This window comes from Antedon bifida, chromosome 1 (assembly GCF_963402885.1).
Source record: "Antedon bifida chromosome 1, ecAntBifi1.1, whole genome shotgun sequence".
NCBI classification, from domain to species: domain Eukaryota; kingdom Metazoa; phylum Echinodermata; class Crinoidea; order Comatulida; family Antedonidae; genus Antedon; species Antedon bifida.
Genome location: NC_136226.1, coordinates 16,299,536 through 16,321,282, shown reverse-complemented (window position 1 = coordinate 16,321,282; position 21,747 = coordinate 16,299,536). Strand labels below are relative to the sequence as shown.

Here is a 21,747-nt window from a genome sequence, read left to right as displayed (position 1 = left end):
CAGTGGAATATTACCATTGGTTCTATTATTAATGGGTCTACATGAAATTTTACACACTTATACAATGAATACGAATAAAGATTACACTTTAATTTCTTTCAATTTTATTATCATCTTCATATATAAAATCAACAATTAAAAATGCATAATCATGTTGATTAATGGATTATTTTGAGCACACAATCTGTTAAGATAACTCACTTCTACTCTAGATCATGATTAGGCCTTTACAAATTCTTACACATTCTTCTTCGTTTTCAATAACTATCCTCGCCGTCAGAATATTCGTCTATCCCCAGCCAGTCTTTAGTATCCTCATCCTCAAGAACTGTACCAAAGATAGATGGAATAGGAAGCACCAGCATATTGACATTTATGAACATTGAAAGGTATAGTAACATCAATATTACAACAAACAATATATTGTAGTGAATTCTTGGAGCGGTAACGTTAAATCATGAACGTCAGCCAGCCAGTAGAAGACACACACATCCCGTATGCAGAGCAGAACGAAACATGAAAATATATCTGCTACATAGACAGATAGCAGACATTATTTTAATACAAATGCTAGGAAACTAGTATTTGGACGTTTATTAATTAATTTATTAATGCATCATGTGACAATTTGAATTACCTTTATTTTATTACAAAATACTAATACATTTTTCGAGTGTAAAACAATCAAGCATCTAGATTCTCTTTATTACTCTCAGTGTTTTATGTGTGTGAATAATGAACAATTTCTACACTGTCCTGTTCCAAATTGCCAATGCTTAATAATAACTAAATTGAACATCCTCTAACGAGTTTTGAATTGTGTGCGTGTGTGTTCATTCACCGGTGTCTTTATGATTGAACCGGCTACAAGAACACTTCTGTCCTTGTCGGAGAGAAAGTGATTTTCTGTGTATTCATTGGTAAGATCTGCCCTCAAGTAAAACACCATCTTTTTCTGTATAACGGGCGTCCGATGAGGATCGGCAATGATACTTTCGATGAAATCTTTTGGGAAAAAAGGCCTCATATCGTCCGGGCTGACGATACAGAACCGTATTTTCTCCTCGCCATCACCACTGTCATCGTTTATCAATACTATATTGTCATCAAACGGTCGAGGTAGATGACAAGGAAACGATCTCGGTGACGCAAGTTCTCCGTCATCGTTATCGTCGTCCTTGTGATCGAGTGCAAGTTGACGAAGTACGTGAACGCTATCTTCAGGGGAATGAATAGGGCCACGAACAAAGTCTGATTTCTTATGACATAAAAGCAAAACGTTTGCACATTGAATGAATCGCGCAAAACATGGCGATGTATGATTCCATTTAACCACTCCAGCATTGTCGACAGTGACAACGTTCTGGTAATAGGATGTACATTCTCCGTGTTTGGGTTGTGGAGGTTGCCGATTACCTTCTGTAATAAAGCGACACTTTATTAATAACTCGTACACGAAGGCTTAATTTTATGCAGGGTTTATTCTTTAAATAACATATGATACTACATACATATCCTGGAAACACTGATAATAAATTGTAAGGCCTCGCACATAACACCGCCTTCAACCACAACGTCCCTTTCAATGCCGTTTTACGTGATTGGCATTATACTGTAGTGTACAAGCATAATTTGCATATAAGTGTACAAATACCACAACAATAGAGGGCGCACACTTTAACATGGCTCCCTTGCAAACGATACTAGAGATCTTTGCAAAACATAAAATATAATAACACATTACAAACATTAAACAGCACGATCAAGTTATAAAGGCTCCACTGACGGGGATTTGAAACAATAATGAAATTACTTATGATTAAGACTTAAGGTCTATTCAATCAAAGATTATCATCAGTATGGCGAATCGCCAAAATCCATATTATTCGCAATACATTTTATATAAGAGCATGGCTAACCATGATTCTAGTATTATCGAGTTCATAAGTTCAATCAACTGGCACCAACTGCACTAGTTTGTGCACAGGTCTTTCCAGCACGGATTGTCGTCGTCCAACGAAGACTGAAACCTTTCTTACGAGCCCGTCGTCGCTTGGATGCAGTGCAATAACCTTGGCTAATTCCCAGATGTTACGTGGAACGTTGTCTCCCTTCAAAAGCACTACGTCGCCAACTTTGAAATTTCTCTTTGGTGACGTCCACTTTGACCGTGACTGCATTGACGATAAGTATTCTTTTCGCCATCTACACCAAAACTCGTTGGATAAGTGTTGCACTCGTCTCCATCGCCGTCTACAGTACATATCAGCATTCTGAAAGATACCTGGTGGAGGAACTACAACTTTATGTTTTAAGGTTAGAATGTGATTAGGTGTTAGCGGTTCCATTGAATTTGGGTCATTTAAGTTGTTAACAGTAAGGGGCCTGGAATTTACAATGTTCATGACTTCGGAAAGCAACGTACGAAAACATTCATCATCCAACTGGTTACCATGTATGTTGAGTAGAGGAGCCAAAGCATTTCTCACAGTACGAATTTGGCGTTCCCAAATTCCTCCCATATGGCTAGCGGACGGGAAGTTAAATTTGAAGTGGATATCACAACCTTGGCCCACAAGATATTTCTTGACCTCGTCTTCATTTACGTTTTGCCATTCATTTCTGGTACCGACAAGATTGGTTCCCCTATCCGAATGTAGTTGTCTGACTGGTCCACGAACACTAACGAACCGTCTTAATGCGTTAATGAACGAATTTGTTTCCAACGTATTTGCCGACTCTAAATGTATAGCCTTCGATGATAAACAAATGAAAAGTACTCCGTACCTTTTTACGAGGCTTCTTCTTTCTTTTATGTTAAAAGGTCCAAATAAATCTACTCCACTGTAGGTAAACGGTGCAGCATCTGAAATCCTCTCAATTGGTAGGTCTGCCATCTTCTGGTTCGATAATTTACCCCTTAACTTGCGGCAGATCACACAACGATGAACCAATTCGCCAACTGTAGATAGACCGTGGATTATCCAATAGCCTCGTTGTCTGACTTCATTTAAGGTTGAAACTTTCCCGGCATGGTTCATCTGCTCATGAAAATGCGAGATAATAAGATTAGTTAAATGACACCTTTTCGGTAAGATCAAGGGATGCTTAACATCAAATGCAAACTTGGAACGTTTTACTCTTCCCCCAACTCTTATAAGTTGGTTTTCATCTAAAAACGGATCTAGTCCATATAGAAAACTTGATCTTTTCAGCTGAACATCTGATTTACGATCCTCTAAACTATTCGTGTTTAACAGCTTACTTAGTAATACTTTCTCATCATAGAAGTGTTGATCTTGAACATGTTTCAATATTAACTTCTCACTTACTTGAATGTCATCTACGCAAGGTATGGTACAGTCAGAAGAAATCGATTTAAATATGCTACCCTCTTTTATATTAACTTTAGCAGCATCCATCAGTCGTTTCTTCCACATCAGACATCTAGCGATTACCCTGCGCAACCTGGTCCATGATGAGAAATTATTGCATAAATTAATAAACCATTTCTGAAACAAATCTAAAGATATACAAGTAGAAAATACACAAGTAGTCTTCCGCATCTCGTCTGAAATGTCAACATCAGCAGTTTCCACACAAGATTCAGCAGTCGGTAATGGCTCGTTTTTATGCAAGAAGGGCGGTCCATTTAACCATGTAGAGTTCGTCAACTGAACAATACTCACTCCCCTTGTACCAGAGTCACTTGGATTAGATGCGGATGGAACGTAATGCCAATCACTGGTACTGGAGTGGTCATGAATTTGTTGTATGCGGTTAGATACGAATACCTTGAACTTTCTTGCTTCATTTCGGATATACCCCAGAACAACTTTGCTGTCACACCAATAATAATGTGTAGCATCGTAAGCCAGTTCTCTCGTTATCAATCCACTCATACGTGCTGATAAGGCTGCGGCAACAAGTTCCAACCTTGGAATGGTAGTGGTTTTGGTTTTTGGTACAATCCTGGATTTACCTAAAAGAAAAGATACGGACACTTGTCCTAGAGTGTTAATTAGTCTGATGTAAGATGATTGAGCATAAGCAAATTCACTTGCGTCTGAGAAAAAATGCATTTCTGCCTTGCTCACGGAACCAAAATCAACCGGTTTAAAACATCGTTTGACCATAATGTTCTCGATTCCTGATATTATATCATTTCGCCATTTGGCCCACTTATGATACATCTCATCTGGAAGTGGATCGTCCCAATCAAGCTGAGACATACACAACTCTCGTAGAATCAGTTTTCCAACAATCAATACAGGTGCCAGGAAACCAAACGGATCGTATACTGCACTTAAAGTAGAGAGAATTCCACGGCGAGTGACTGGATTATCTTTAAATTCCATTCGAAACTCGAACGTATCCGTTTCCACGCACCAAACAACACCAAGAGCACGTTCAATAGGTAACTGGTCGTGTAAAGAAATCTCCTTCCAGTCGGTTGCTCTCAAATCTGTGGGAATTGAATTTAACACTTGTCTATTGTTAGTTACCCATTTATGCAATGTTAAACCTGCCTTAGCACACATCTTAGTAGAAGAGTCGATCAATTGAATTGCATCAGCTTCCGATGGAAGAGATTTCAAACCGTCGTCGACGTAAAAGTCGTTACGTATGAAGTCAGCAACTGGTTTACCGTATTGAGATTCACCATCATCAGCAGCCTTTCGTAGGCCGAAGTTAGCGACTGCAGGCGAACTCACTGCGCCAAACAGATGTACAGTCATCCTATGTTCGACTATTTCTTCAGAACCGTCCTTCCACCATAGAAATCGAAGAAAGTTACGATCAGGCTCTGAAACGAAAAACTGGTGAAACATTCCTTTCACATCGGCTTGAATAGCAATTGGTTCCTTTCTGAAACGAGTTAAGACTCCAAATAAATTGTTAATCATATCGGGTCCCTGTAATAAACGTTTATTTAATGATGTTCCAGCATACTCGGCTGAACAATCGAATACCACACGAAGTTTTTTCTTTTTCGGGTGATATACACCATGATGGGGAACGTAATTAATTTCACCATTACGCATGTCCAGTTCGTTTACAGGAACCTTCTCTGAACAGTTCTCAAGAACATCTACCATAAAGTTCATGTAGTCATTCTTAAAGGTTGAATTATGATTTAGTTTGTGTTTAAGCTGTTTTAGACGCTTTAAAGCCATGTTACGATTATTCGGCATACCTTCTCTTATCTTAAAGGGCAGAGGCATTTCGTAGTGATCATCTGTACGCTGAACTACATTTGATTCCATGATATCCATGAATTTACGATCATCGGCTGACATTGCAGATTGACCAGGCTTATCGTCATTAAAATCTAGTTCATACATTATCAAAATCATCTCTTTGGCATTAGTTTGACTAACCAAACGATTCTTCGGTGATACAATCGAGTCTTTTTCCGAAGCAACCATGTGATTAGACACCGACACTTCCGGAACCCTTTGGCACATGGTGCCCACGACACCCCATCCAAGAGCTGATAGTTGTCCGTATGGTTCATCTTCTCCACCAGCTATTATGTCTCTAGGTCTAATGGCATTTGGAACATTGTTTCCTATTAACATTGCTATCGGCACATTCTGCATATAAGGAACAATAACAGATGAAATGCGGTTCAAGTGAGTCCACTTACTTGCAACAGCTGGAGTAGGAATTTGAGACCTGGTGGCTGGAATTTGATCTCTAGAAAAAACTGTAGGAATTGGTATCGCAGTCTTTCGGTCAAAGCTAACAACTTCCATGTGGCTAAACTTGCGACATGACACGGATGATTTGCTATGCATAGTTGACAGAAGTAGATTGGTTTTATTCCCCTCCAACTTTAGTTTCTCAGCAATGCTATCTGAAATAAAACAAGTATTAGACTGGGGGTCCAAAATACAATAGATTAGAATTTCATTCTGTGGACATCGAGAACTTCGAAGCCAAACAGGCACTATCATAGAAGTATTTGATGATTTACTTGTAACGGAGGTGCACAAAGACGTATTAACAGTGCGTTTATCGTTTTGCTTAAAAATATGCAAGCTTGATAAATGTTTGTTTTTACAATGTTTACATGTTATAGCATTAGAGCACTGGTATGCTAGATGTTCATTAGTCATACCACATCCGTAACATAACTTGTGTTCACACAGATACTGCTTTCGGTCACGTCTTGTCAGCTTATTAAAACCTTCGCAGTCATCTATATGATGGTCCTTAGTGCAATACGTACAGAGCACGTTCACTTTGGTGGCAAATGATTGAGATGTTTGTCGGCGTTGATGCTTCTTCTCTGGTTCATCGATCCGTGGTACGGTTGGTTGTTGAATAAACATTGGTATATTGGCTTCATCAGCCCTTGCTCTGACAAAACCTGTAAATATTTCAAAACTTGGAAAAGAGTCAACATTAGCATAAGATTGTACAATATTTCGCCACTTATTTTCTATGAAATAAGGTACCTTCTTTATTAGTTTAAGGTTCTCTTGAGGGTAATCTAAAACTCCCAAATCTGGAATCTTTTGTTTAGCTACCACGATTTCGTTAAGAAAATCTGAAAATACTCTAAGACCAGGCGCATCTCTTGGTTGGATCTTTGGCCAACTTTCTAACTTGTACAAAAACGCCTTAGAAATAACAGCATTGTTACCATATCTATTTTTAAGTTCACTACGTGCACGATAATAACCTTCTTCCGACTGTAGTAACATATAGTTACTTATCATGGCTAGCGGCTCTCCTGACAGATGTTGACTTAGTAAGTTCAACTTTTCATTCACTGATATGGCTTTAGATTCAATTAAAGAGGTAAATGCACATTCCCACATGGGGTATTTTAAAGGGTTTCCATCAAACCTTTCCACCCTTACTGTTGGTAATCGTAATGAATCTATTAACTCTTTCATAACCGGTGCTTGTGGCTGATTAAACTGTTGCTGATTAAACTGTGAAGGTTGCACAAATGGTGACGAAATCGGAAAGTTTTGTGATGAGACTGGCGTCGTGGCTTGACATGCAACACGATGTGGTGGTAACGTAGTAGCAAGTGATGGTGCAATCTGAAAGTTCATATTTTGTGATGAAACTGGAATCAAGAATTGAGACTCCACACGCTGTGGTGGTAATGAAGTAACAAGTGAATATGGAGTAAACGATGATGGAACTGTAATGTGTTGAGATGGAGTAAACGATATTGTGGATGTTACTCTAACTGGCACAAATGTCGACGGAAGCAACAAAGATGACGTTGCCCGAACAGGCATAGAGTTAATATTCTTAGTCATTGTAGGTACTGGTATTTGAGCAAAAACACACGTCGGTACAGGAATTGTCATAGCTTTAGGTGAGGTAATTATTGGCAATGATATAGTAGGAACTGTCATATATGAAGTAGATGCAATCGACGACGTAACAACCCCAGGTATTGGCGCATACTGCCCAAATGAAGATACCGTTGTTGGCCGTTTATACGTATTGTAATGTTGTGTTGCAAACGTAGCATCAACTGAATTACGTTCAACGTTCTTCTCGGGAATGTTATCAACATATTGTTGAATATCATCTGTAGATTGTGTAGGTAATTCGTCTAAGTACTCCATAAATGAGGTAACGGATTTAGAATCTAATTGTTTTACCTTACTTAGAACGGCGTCCACCTTGGCAAGTTCCTTTTCCTGCTGAAGTTTCATTAATTTTGTTTCATTATCAAGGTGCAAATGTTTCAACCGCATTTCTTCTTCCGCAAATTCCAGCTCCACTTTAACGGACACCTTTTGTTCTTCCAAGTTCAATAATTTCTCCTTTATGTCAAATCTTGAACTTCTAGCAGAAGAACGAGTTCGCATAGACCGCGTAGATTTGCTGGCTGCACTTGTTCCAAATGAACGAGATGAATTTCTAGATGAATCCTGATTTTCCTGTGCCAACTCCTTCCTGTATTGGTTTCCTTTTTCAGTTTGAGCGGGCACCTTCCTCAAATTGTATCCACCTAAACCAAACTTCGAATCGTCTTCCATTCCGCAACACAGAATAAACAATTGGGTTAACAAATTCGATTAGTTTCCGCAACGCAGATAACAATGGCGGCCTCCGCAACACAGAGACAACCTAGATCACCAAATTATTTTGTAACAATTAGCAATCAATTATTATACAGTCCTGATCAGTTTCTGAAACTCAAAAACTCAAAAAACAATGGCGGACTTCGCAATCAACTACAGTGGCTTCAATGACTTATAGGTACTTCCTATAACGGCACAATTTATTATTGTAATAAAGCGACACTTTATTAATAACTCGTACACGAAGGCTTAATTTTATGCAGGGTTTATTCTTTAAATAACATATGATACTACATACATATCCTGGAAACACTGATAATAAATTGTAAGGCCTCGCACATAACACCGCCTTCAACCACAACGTCCCTTTCAATGCCGTTTTACGTGATTGGCATTATACTGTAGTGTACAAGCATAATTTGCATATAAGTGTACAAATACCACAACAATAGAGGGCGCACACTTTAACACCTTCATTCGCGTCTATAACGTCATACGAGGCCAAGATAAGAGGATAGGCCGAGAGACGAGTGACGTAGCGTTCGTTCTGTCGGCAAACCACGTTGGCTTGAACGCCTTCGAATATCGATGCGTGCATGAAAGGTATACTGTGTCTAATGTGCTGAGTGACGCGGATAGACTCTTCGTACGCGTCATACGCTGGTTGAAGAGAAGCCATTTCGAGGCGTTGTTCTTGTAGGGGCGTGAGACCGATCACGGATGATCTGATGCGTACCGTCACCGGATCAAAGTCAAACCACATCAGTCTACCCAGGTGTGATGTGCAGTTGGCGAGAGCAAACATAAGCTGGGCGTCGTTTTTTACTTGGGGAACGGCAAACGAGAATGTTATGGCCGGATAGGCAATTGCAAACAGTCGAAGCGCCTCGTTTTGATCGCATCTTTGTTGTAAGGAGGCGTAACCGTCGTGTTCCGGAACAGGAAATTTCGGAATCCAAGTTTGCAGGTACTTGACAAAACGTTTTCTTCGTTTGCCGTGAACGCGTCGCTCGAAATTCGTTAGAAACCTGTCGATTCCTTCGATGCGTTTCTGTGTGATTCGTCTGCGTTTCGGATACAAAGGAGCGATGGATTTGATGAGTTCGAAACTGCTCAAGAAGGAAGAAGCTTGTCGAAGCACGTCCAGGCACAGACATTGAATCGTCGTTTCAAAATCCTCAAACAGTAACAATCTTTTTCCGATTTCTTTGTAGAGAGTAGCGCGTAATTTCGGAAGATTGTACAAAACTGTTTCAAGATCGATGTAGACACCGTTCATAACTGCGTAGTTCTCTAGACCCATCTTCTCGGCTTCTAACGCGAACGTCGTGCGTTCTCTTTTCTTGGCGACTTCATTCAACGCTCTGCGTAGGATTTCTTCTTCTTCAACAGCAGCAGCAGCAGCAGTAGCACGCGCTTCGTTCAAATAACACTGCATCTTTACTGCTTCGAAAGTGAACGGGGTACGTCTACCACGCGCAAACGTGGCCGTTTCCCACAACAGAACGCTGGCCAGAATCAATTCGTCTTGTACTGTCGGACGATGATACTCTCTTGCCTTTGCAACGACATTCGATGGAGATTTTGAATGCCAGTTGTGTTGATTGATTCCCTTCGATCGCATATGAAACCAAAACTGTTTCGATTGCGTCAGTATGTGATCTGATGCCGATTTCCTATCGCATATGTTCGAGAGCAGCCGTCGTAGCGCGTGCACATTTTTTAAATTTTTGGTAGACGCGGTGAACAGCTCAAATGAGAGTGCCAATAGAGCTACGTTCGGATCGCTTGTCATCGACGTGAACAGTTTCAACATTCGAGGCGTGTGCATAAAGTCTTTTTCTGATGATGATGGTGGTGGTGGTGGTGGTGTTTTTGGTGATGTAATATTCGTGATGAGTCGACGTTTGTTTTTAGTTTTCACATTGGGACGGTGGTGATGATGATGATTGATGATTCTCGAAATTGTCGGATATGATCTGTTTACCCTACAGCCGTTAATCACAAGAACATCGGTTCTCTTCTCGTACGTCATATCGGTATCAGTGAACTTACCGACATGCGTTGGCCATTCGGATATCTGCGCCATCGACAGATTCGAAGCTAAATTTAGCGTCGGTCTCATTGTGACTCCTCGCTCACGCAACGGATGCGGATTATAGTCTCCGAACACAACACCGTTCCAGCTTGGCTTTGTTATCATTTCGATTTCCATTGTGTCCGGTGTAACGTCGAGTGTAGGCAACGGTGGACTCCATTCATCACTAGGGGAGAAACGTTCCAGTATTATCCATTTACGTTCAACGATCAGTGCCTCGTACAAGTTCTTTGAATTTGTGTCTTGCCATCTGTAAATCGCCGACATTGTGCTGCTGCTATGGCTGAATTTCTACCCCTGTACAAGACGCAAATAACAACGAGAAAGTATGAAAGTTTACCGGCTGTAAACGGAAAGTACGGCGCTATTCGAATTCAAGAAAGTGGGAAACATGGCGAAGTGAAGACAGCTAAAGAAAACGTGCACGTTGTGATAAAGACATTGTATGATTTCACGGCCAGCGGCACGTCTACGCTCGAGCATGAAGACGTGAACTTGTCGGGAAACAAGGAAGTTTTGGTTCTTGCACACTTAAAACAAACGGACGCGGCTCGAATGTGTACGCCTCGTCTGCTCGAAGTTTCTTATCGGCGTAACATCGCAATATCAATCACGATGAGAAACGAAGGATGTAATCTGTACAGGCTACGCTATTGTTACAAGCTTCTGCCTTGCGTAAGAACGCTTTCGTTACATGTTTGCAAAGCGTTGACGTTTCTCGAAAACGCAGGTGTGGTTCACAACGACATAACAATCGAGAACGTGGCGTATAGTCGATTAGATAATCGATTTCGTATAATAGACTTTGGTTCTGCCGAGTTTACAAAGCACGGTGCAAGCACGTTTGGCGTTTCTGTCAAAGAGAGACAGGGCCATCGGTGTTTGGGTATCGTTCGAACCGGTTCCATGGCGTCAAAGTACTTGCCACCGGGAAGTCGACTACGCTTTTCCGACACCGAACCAAACTATTCGTGCGTCAGGAGTGAGGAGAAACTGACAAGGATACCTTTCAGGGACATAAGTCATGTGATGTCAGACAGACGAGTGAAGATGTTGCGTCGAAATTCGGACGTTTACAGCGCCACGATGAGTGTGGCTTTAATGTTTTATGATGACAACAATCGGAATAAGTTTGAGACGCAAAGCGACTATTGCGATTTAAAAAAGAACAAATTTGCGTACAACAATTTGATTAAGGTGTGTAGACATTCGGTTGAACTACGTGGTCCAATGAACGAACGTGATCTCCAGTTTTGGTACACGCACGTGAATCCGGATAGATCACTGACCGACGCATTTTCACTGTCGCATTGTTCCAGCAGCAAGAAATACAATTCATACATCGATAGATTTAGTCCGTTCTTGGGAGCCGAGTTTACGGACGCTTTAAAAGAATGTTTGAACCCTGTACCGGAACGTCGATGTGTATCGAAACTAGAAAAGGCGGCTTCGAAACAACACGACTCAACTGTATTGTTTGGCGGTAAACAGTTTTCGTTGAAACGCGTTGAAGATAGATTGGTGTATCTAGTACACGAACATGACATTTCGATTGGAGACATCAAATTTGGCAACGAAAGCCCGAATCGAAACGTTGTGGTGGTGGAACATATGCACATCATGTCAAACGATCGGAAACTGATCATGTCGTTTCTCATGTCGGCTCTCAGACTGTGTCAATATATTGCAACTACAGTAGAATTCTGCGTGTTCAGCGACGAGGACATTAAACATTTGTCGAATTCATTCGGCACCAACGCTAAATTAAAATTACACGATGGAATACGCCGAATGTATGTGAAAGTCAACGACGACGTACCGCTCATAGTAAACGTCGAAAAATCCAGATCCGAATACAATACGGTGGTGGTGGTGGCCGAAGAAGAAGAAGTTTCATCTGCGAAACGACCGTGTAGATGATTTTTTGTTTTTTTAATAAATTAGTATTAGTAGTAGTAGTAGTAGTAGTTGCACAGAAAATGGATTGAACTTCTGTATACATAATTTCATGTATACTTTTACTTAACAGTATAGCCATTATAATGTTTTTTTCACTCCTAATTGAAAACCGACGGTATTTTTATGTGCGACTTGTGTTATAGATTTTTTACTTACTTACATTAATTTATTGAATATTGTTATGTGTTATGATATGGACTTTGTTCTGAAATAAACGTGAATTGATTGAATTGGATTTTATAATTATAGATTATAGGGTGCTATATTTTGTTGTCACTGAATCATAGGCATTAGTTTTGTTTACATTGTATTTTATACAGGTAAAGTAAAAATCAATAAAAGTATTACACAATTAACAAATCTTCTCTTATTTGTTTCTAAATAGAAAGTCCGTTACTATAAACTCTATAAAAAGCTTTACTTCGACGCCAATGACAACGCGCGTCAATATTTAAACATTCAGTTTACAACCAAGAGAGAACTGAAGAGGCATAACATGTCGTGCATTCGTCGCATGTTGTATGATGAGTAAATCAATTAAAATCTTTTTTTTACTTCGGTAAGAAGTCAAAGCATTTGATTGTTTAACTTTTCAATGGGTATTCGTTTGATGTACATAATGCATTGGGACATTAAACATTTTTTTTTTGCAATCACAATTCGTGTTTAAAACACCGGGTCATACAAAATGAGAGAAAAAAAAGTATATATATTTAAAATGCACATATTATTTATTTAAAGAAAAAAAAAACCATATTCATTCAATCCAACGATATAACAGCGTGCATCATTTTCTGGCATGCTATAATACAAACGATTACTTCGACCTCGATGACAGTGTGCGTCAATGTTTAAGCATTCAGTTTTCACACAATTATCAATTTCTTATCCCTTTATCAATTCATTATCCCTTTATCGACAACATCGCGTTACAGAACTTCTATAATAAAACTAAAATATACCCATTTAGAAACACAGTATAATTATTGTCTGTCACGCGGCGTATAACGCAGGTATATTATTTGTCAATAGAGGACGCACTACTTATTGCATTCGTTATCAGGACTACAAAATACTATACACGCCGTTTAAATTATAATAATATCAATTCATTATCCCTTCATCGATAACAAACACTTTGTCTTCTATTAATATACCGTTTAGTATAACTTCGAATACACTTTCAACAAATCACTTCCGAATTCAATAGATTACTTACGAATTCAATAGATTATCAACAATCAAGAAAACAGCCTTTGTTCAGTTCAGTGGAATATTACCATTGGTTCTATTATTAATGGGTCTACATGAAATTTTACACACCTAAACAATGAATACGAATAAAGATTACACTTTAATTTCTTTCAATTTTATTATCATCTTCATATATAAAATCAACAATTAAAAATGCATAATTATGTTGATTAATGGATTATTTTATCAGGACTACAATTAGTACTACACGCCGTTTAATTCATTATCCCTTTATCGAGAACAAACACGCCGTCTTCTACGTTTAGTATAACTTCGAATACACTTTTAATTCTGTATACTGTTTAGTTTACAAAATACACACTTTATTATCAATTCATTATCCCTTTATCGAGAACATCGTGTTAGAGAACAACACACCGTCGTTTATATTAAAAGCATATATACCCGTTTAGATTACCAAATGCACTTTATTGTTATCGAATAGATCGTATAGATTCTGTTAATTTCTTTTATTATTGATTAATGATTGTTAGCAAGAAACAAAAAAACAAACACAGCACAGATTTTATAAGATAGGATTATTGTATTCATCAACATCACATGTATCTAAATGATCAACTAACTGAACATGTTCTATGATATTAAACTCTTTCAGACAACGAGGACATTGTAATAATTCATCCAAATTACCGTCTTCTACAACTGCATAATCATCATCATCACAAACTAATTCAGGAATATCGGGAGTATTAGAAGAAGGTAAGTAAGATTGTTGAAGTGACGCATACGTCTCTTGATATTGACCAATTATTTCATCAAGTCTGTTATTGTGTTTAGTCAGTGTTCAACGATTTATCACGGTCTTTCAACAACTGTTCTAGAAGGTGTATACATTTTACACTTTTCTTCAACGAAGCGTTTTCGTCCTGTAACAAATCATCTGACTTAGGCATAACCTTCTCTGCTGTCGTTTTCACCAGATCATTGGATGAAATCATTCTGCACTGCACTTGCTTGTTTGACTTGCTTGTATGTCGAGTAAAAATTCATATCAAATTTATCGAAGAAAATACCGGCGCAAGAGAAATTAAATTAATCTATAACGGTAAATTTGATCGATTAAATTGTTGCTTCCTTCTATTTCCGACAATAGAACTTCGAACCAGGCGTTGACATTAGAGCAACTTTCCAGATAATCAGCATTTTGATGACACCATTCTGTGAACAGTACCTCTTTATCGATAACAATTTTGTCAAAGAAACGTTCAATAATCTCTCTATCCGGAGCCATCAAACATAGATCATGTTGGGTTTGAGAAGGATGCTCGTGAATACATCCGCTGCATCTGTTTCTAATCATCGTATTCAAAATATCAGAAAATTGTTCAAAATATTTCGCTTTCAGATTTTCCACAACAGTTCTTGCAATCGGATCCTCCATCGTGTGTGGTGAATCTGAACTCACAGATTGCTATATATACTCTTCGGGCCATACACACGCACACACACACGCTCGCGCACACAGACAGAAATGAATAAAATAGTGCATACAGGCGCGATGGAATGTTATGAAAGACGATTGGCCACGTATGAGTTTTGGACTGCGGGACACGTGATATCGCCTACATCGTTAGCAATGTCGGGCTTCTTTTATACGGGGCAAGACGACCGGGTAGAATGTTACCGTTGTCACGGTAAACTTTCGAGATGGAACGCAGGAGCAGATGCCGATACAGAGCACAAGAAACACTTCCCGTTGTGCAAACTGATGTCATGTGGTAACAGCAGTCCTTTAATCGGCAGTAAAACACATTTGGTCGACTCAAACTCGCATATGGTCAGATTGTCGACTTTTAAAAACTGGCCATTTGGACACATCGTATCGGCGTGCACTTTAGCAAAGTCTGGATTTTATTACAGGTCATGCTGTGACGTAGTCGAATGCTTCTCTTGCAACGGTTTACTTGAGCGATGGAAAAGAGGAGTGAATGTCGACGAAGAGCACAGAAAACATTTTCCGTTGTGTAAGTTCATGTTATCCACCGCGGCCACCACCACCACCACCACCACCACCAATAGGCAACGGGCAATGCATCCACAATACGCTTTTTTGAATGTTCGAAAAAAGACGTTTACTACAGTATGGGCTACCGATCATACGCCGAACGAAATAGCCGAGGCCGGATTCTTTGCAATCAATCGTGGCCAGGCAATGTGTTTCCATTGCGGAGGTGGACTGAAAGACTGGCAATTAGACGATAATCCTTGGATCGAGCATGCAAAGTGGTTTCCGTTCTGCAATTGGTTGAGAATCGAAAAAGGTTTTCCTTTCATCGAGACGGCTCTTATTTCGTCAAAAAGTCCGTTTGATATTGCAATGCGCTCTGAAACCGTTGTGAAAGTTTTAGAAATGGGTTTTGACATGCAACATGTATCGACGATTGTAAACGATCACGTGAAGAGAACCGGTGGAAACTTTACGTCTACCCTTGAGCTTCTGAACGCTGTCATGATTCCAGTGAACGATAAACCAACAGCGGTAGAAGAGGAAGAAGTGAAGGAAGAAGAAGATTTGAAATCTGTTGTGCGCGATTTACGCGATAAAAAAACATGTAAGATATGCATGGACGCTGACGTTTGTGTTCTTTTCATTCCATGTACGCATTTGGTCGCCTGCTGGTCGTGTTCAAACAGTTTGCTTTTGTGTCCGATTTGTCGAGGTAAAATAGATAAACGTCAGAAAGCCATTCTCTCTTAATCATTCGATTGACGCACACGGCAATGCACGGTCAAACGAAGATTTTATCGTTTGGCAAATTGGATAATACAATCGATCCGTTGGTGACTGTGAACAGCCGAGGTTCGTTTGGCGTTGTCCATTCGATAGAGTCTGGTTTAGTTGAAAAATTACATTGTGGCAATCAGAATAATAGCAGCGATGCACGAGAACGTTTAACTTTCAACAAGGAAACTTTCATTTTAGCTTACGCAAACTACTTTGACAGATTGAAACGGTACACGCCGCAGATATGTCAGGCAGTCGTCGATTCAGGAGTGACTCAATGTCTGCGCATGACAAACGAAGGTTTTGACTTGTTTACAATACGGATGACAATGCAAATGTTGCCGTGCGTGTTTACACTTTATCGACATGTTGGCGAGGGGCTTGCTTTTCTAGACAAGATAGGAGTCGCACATAACGACATAACCATCAGAAATGTGACGTACAACAGACGGCAGGGTCGATTCAAGTTTATTGATTTTGGTTCGGCCGAAGTACATCGTCGAAAAATGATCGAATTTGAATCGAGCAAAAAGGTCGGCTTATTTGGAGGTGTTGGATGCGTTCACAGAGAATCGATAGCCTCCGCGTACATACCATCGGACATGCCGATCTACACAATGGATGTTGACACTGGATTCGGAGGAGTGCGCAGCGTAGACAGACTAGTGTCCATAGGGTATCGAGATATCAGTCACGTGATGACAGACAGAGTGGTGAAACTGCTGAATAGTGAATCGGACGTGTTTTCTGCCGCAATGACCGTGGTGACGGCCACAATGTACAACGAATGCCAACAATTTGATGAGGTGCAATACACAGACATGAAAAGACTTGGAGACACTGCGCAAAAGTCGAAGATATTACACACTCTTGTCGGCCTCTGCAGACAATTTGTGAAGATAAGAGGTGGTATGACAAAATTCGAAACGGCTTATTGGTACACGTACGTAAACTCTGACATGAACATATGTAAGGTTCTGGAATGCCAGCCGTCCGATGAACTGCCTATACTGGATCGATATCGAAGTGTGCTCGGTGAACGTTTTATCGATCGGCTTGTTGACAATTTAAATCCAATACCGGAGAACAGAAAGTCGTTTCTAGTGTTGAAGAACGACGTTGAATCACAGCGCACCAACATCGAATCTATGGACATGTTATCGGTGAAGATGGTTGCGCAGAATGTCGTTCATTTGTTTTACAGAGACTTTCAAACGTTAGTTGGAGATGTTGTGTTTCAAGAAAGCGGTGCAAACATAACAGTTGATCATATGAACCTGTTGATTGACAACGCAGACGGCACGTTAGCGGTCGTGTTTGTTCGATCTGCATTGAATCTGTATCGAAAACTTTCGTCATCGTCGTCGTCGTCGGTAGAGTTCAGGGTTTACAACGACAGAGAACGTCGATTCTTGGTGTCATTGTTTCCAACGCATCGACAAACGACAGACGGTCATTTAGTTGTCGAGATTGAAAAGTATTCGTCAATCATTCTTCCTCTTGGAGTGGAGCAGCAAACGGTCACCGATAGGGTTTTCAAAGAGATGTTAGGAAACGAAATAAAATCGATACACACGCCTATACGAGAAAACTCATGGTGCACGTCAAAGTCGAATCTACGTGTAAAACAGCTGCCATCAATTTCTTCCTAGTGAACGTGGTGTCGTCGCAGAACATTGCTCATCGGTACGCGTACGACAAACGTGAAAAGACACATTCCATACACATGCGAGGAACCAAATTACAAGACGACATGGTAGAATTTCAATCGCCGTTATGTCGAGGATCCACCGCCTTGTCGTTTGCATCCACCGGCTCGACAAACATTACGACAAGAGGAAATTTCAACGTACGAACAAAAACGTCATTGAATTATCAATTTCATCAGACACTGTTATGGGGAAAGTTCAAGAGCGTTCCGATGCACACGTCTACAAATAACCTGAATCACGCGGGAAGAATTTATGGAATTCGAGACAATCCATCGGTTGTTGTGGAACGCCTCAAGTTGAACGAATCTCAGTCGGTGGACAGTAACGATCGTTTCCCATCCATCAAGTTTACAATCTCAAACGATCGCAAGGACGGAGGAGACGGACGCGATCGAAAGTTTCAACTGTTTTCACCGTCACTCCGTTGCAACACGCAATTTCAAACGGTTGATTCACTCAAACGTACCGGCCGCATATTTCTCGATATAATTCTAAGACACATCAACGATTTCGATTCAGTTGACTGTCGACTGTCTATGGAACATGAACTGCAGTTGACTGATCAGAAACTGTTGCAAATCAATGTAGCATTCCATTACATGTGCCGTAAACGATCTGACAGCAAACGAAAACGCTATCAATTGAAATGACTCAAGCCGTTGTTGTTGTTGTTGGTGGTGGTGGTGGTGGTGGAAAATGTGTCATGAACAACGTATTCATTTTACAACTCGGATCATCGCTACTCTACAAGAGAAGAATGCAAAAACAAAATAGAAAGAAAAAAATCATATGATGATATTTACGAGTGAGTGTCGTGAGTGAAGTAGCAAAACAAAAAAAAAATGAACTTGGAAGCATGTGTTCAGATGCCCGAGCATGACCTGCATCGTGTATTGGAACAACTTCACCAAAAAACTGACGTCAACGAACAATTAGTTTGTAGAGTAGAAGAGATTTTAGCAGAATACAAACACGAAAAACATTTACTTTCAACATTTACGAAAATGTGTATAAGAAATAAATAATAAATGTTTATGTAATACAGTGTTTTTTTTTTTTGTGTGTGTGTATTATGGAATTGTTAAAGACAGTGTGTGTGTTGAGACTCGGACTTCCATCACCTGCCGTGCACGTTTCTTGGTCGAAACTTTTGACTGTAGATGACGATGACAAAAAGACTGAACGTTTATGGATGGCTAGATTAGACGATTTTACACAATTTATGGATCTATTTCGTACGCTAGACTCGATGCACGATTGGCGAATGTTCGTTGGATCGTACACTATAGACACTGTTGCAACGTTTCAATGGTATTTTGATGGTAAACGTTACGGTTCGGACAATCCTTACTTTGAGCTTCTCATGAGAATATTCCGACACTTGTGTTTATCGTACAATCAGGGCTCGCAAGCGTCTGATTGTGCGCGCATTCTGGAGACGGGTAATCGGCCGAAATTTCTAAAAGCTCGAGTCAACGAACCGATTCGATGGTTAAACGCTGACTTTTTTACAGCCGTTTTCTCGTTGCAAACGATGAACGACATGTTTGTCGATCTTGCCAATCGATCTCGAGACTTGGTTTTTCTTGGTCAAGAGAATGAGGAGGAGCATGACGGTAACAAGACTGTATTAGATTTCGAATTGGCCGACACTGACGTTCGAGCGTTCATTTCAGACGTGTCGTTGAATAGGCGCAATCCGTTACGAAATTGGTATCAGTATCGTCAGTACATCGATACAGTATTCTCGCAGTTCGTATGTCCGTTACGATTACTCACAGAAGTGAATGATCGCAGTACGGCGTTCACGTCAAGCGCCGACATATTTCAACCGAGTGTATGGAAACGATTAGGTGCCATTGGAATCACGTTGCCTCCGTGCGTAACCGAATCAACCGTGTTACACGAACCGGACAGAGCAAGCACCGAGAGTGTGTTTTCTCTATTTTTGGGCCGGCACAACGAATGTGATGATAATGATGATTTGAGTATTGACGAGAACAAAATCAAACGAGACAGACTTAGACGTTGTCTGCGTACCGGCGATGAACTCGTGAACCCACCATCGTTTATTGGCCGACGTAGACTGTTGGACAATGTTACACTCGGTGTAGAAGACATGGACGCAAGTTACTCATGTAATTGCAATGTATTGTGAGAATAAAGAACCACAAAGACAAAAAAAACAACAAAAAACAAGTTTTTTATTTTCTTCTTCTTTGAATTTTATTGTATTTTTTTTTTCAAGCGCAGAAAGCATGTGCTCGTTTACAAAGGGCATCGTGACAGCGTACAATAAACAGTATTCTTTTATCTTTGCTTTGCAGCACTGGCTGCGCGAGGCAGCGACTTCCGCCTTCGGGTTCGGGAATATTGACCCGATTCCCTTTCGCATAAGGGGCGCGACCCACGAGAGGCCTACGCCACCGCTCGGAACGGAACTACCCTATAGCTTAGGATCGACTGACCCATGTGCAACGGCTGTTCACATGGAACCCTTCTCCACACTCGGCCCTCAAGGCTCTCACTTGAATATTTGCTACTACCACCAAGATCTGCACCCACGGCGGCTCCACGCGGGCTCGCGCCCTACGCTTCAACGCTCACCGCAGCGACCCTCCTACTCGTCGGGGCTTACCTCCCGGGCGGGGGTTACCTCCTCTGCCCCGACGGCCGGGTATAGGCGGCACGCTCAGCGCCATCCATTTTCAGGGCTAGTTGATTCGGCAGGTGAGTTGTTACACACTCCTTAGCGGATTCCGACTTCCATGGCCACCGTCCTGCTGTCTGTATCAACCAACACCTTTTCTGGGATCTGATGAGCGTCCCAATCGGGCGCCGTAACCCGGCGTTCGGTTCATCCCGCAGCGCCAGTTCTGCTTACCAAAAGTGGCCCACTGGGCACTCGCATTCGTCGCCCGGCTCCAATCGAGCGAGTCGGACTTCTTACCAATTTAAAGTTTGAGAATAGGTTGAGGTCGTTTCGGCCCCAAGGCCTCTAATCATTCGCTTTACCAGATAAAACTGCGTTCGAGCGCCAGCTATCCTGAGGGAAACTTCGGAGGGAACCAGCTACTAGATGGTTCGATTAGTCTTTCGCCCCTATACCCAAGTTTGACGATCGATTTGCACGTCAGAATCGCTGCGGACTTCCACCAGAGTTTCCTCTGGCTTCGTCCTGCTCAGGCATAGTTCACCATCTTTCGGGTCCTAACGCACACGCTCCTCCTCCGCCTCGTCGACAGAGCGATCGAGACGGGGCAGTGGTGCGCCCGCCGCCGAGCGACGGGATCCCACCTCGGCCAGACGGACTGGCCTTCACTTTCATTGCGCCTTCGGGCTTCAAAGTCCCTACGACTCGCGGGCGTGTTAGACTCCTTGGTCCGTGTTTCAAGACGGGTCGGGTGGGCTACCGACCTCGCTGACCGACCCTGGGCGCCTGTTGAGACCGGACCTGCGCAGCCGAAAGCTGCACCGAAACGACACTGAGAACAGTCCCGCTCCGATCCAACTCGCGGGAGACAGGCGGCCCAGCCCTCCCGAAAGAGGGCAGACGCGGATTCCCTTCCTCGACCGGGCGTCCAGCCGCTGGAGATCGGCTATAAGCACTCCCGGGCCGCGAGCGACCGTGGGAGGAACCTGCCGATCGGCATTCTGGTGGACTACCGGCCGGTCGTCAGCTCTACGCACGCAAGAAGTGCACGCGACGGAGGCACGAGCCGTCACTCGGCCGGTCCTTGCGGATCCTGCAGAGAGACGGACGGGCTCCCGAACGCGCTGAATCTTTCGTGCCACATTGCGGGCCCACCCGTTTGCTTCTTAGCGGTTTCACGTACTTTTTAACTCTCTCTTCAAAGTTCTTTTCAACTTTCCCTCACGGTACTTGTTCGCTATCGGACTCGTGCCAGTATTTAG

The 21,747-nt window shown here is 41.5% G+C and overlaps 2 protein-coding genes and 1 pseudogene across 2 annotated transcripts; 1 reads left to right on the top strand and 2 right to left on the bottom strand.

Moving 5' to 3' along the window:
- Positions 1-1,949: 1,949 nt before the first annotated feature.
- On the bottom strand, positions 1,950-8,018 carry LOC144835033 (uncharacterized). The gene has a single exon (XM_078690047.1). It carries the CDS (start codon positions 8,016-8,018, stop codon positions 1,950-1,952), a length of 6,069 nt encoding a protein of 2,022 aa, XP_078546173.1.
- Positions 8,019-14,893: 6,875 nt separating this feature from the next.
- Positions 14,894-16,093, top strand: LOC144835024 (baculoviral IAP repeat-containing protein 8-like). Its single transcript, XM_078690036.1, has one exon. The coding sequence runs from the start codon at positions 14,894-14,896 to the stop codon at positions 16,091-16,093; it is 1,200 nt and encodes a 399-aa protein (XP_078546162.1).
- A 3,933-nt stretch (positions 16,094-20,026) lies between these two features.
- The window catches only part of LOC144855611 (large subunit ribosomal RNA), a 2,021-nt pseudogene continuing 300 nt past the window's right edge, over positions 20,027-21,747 (bottom strand).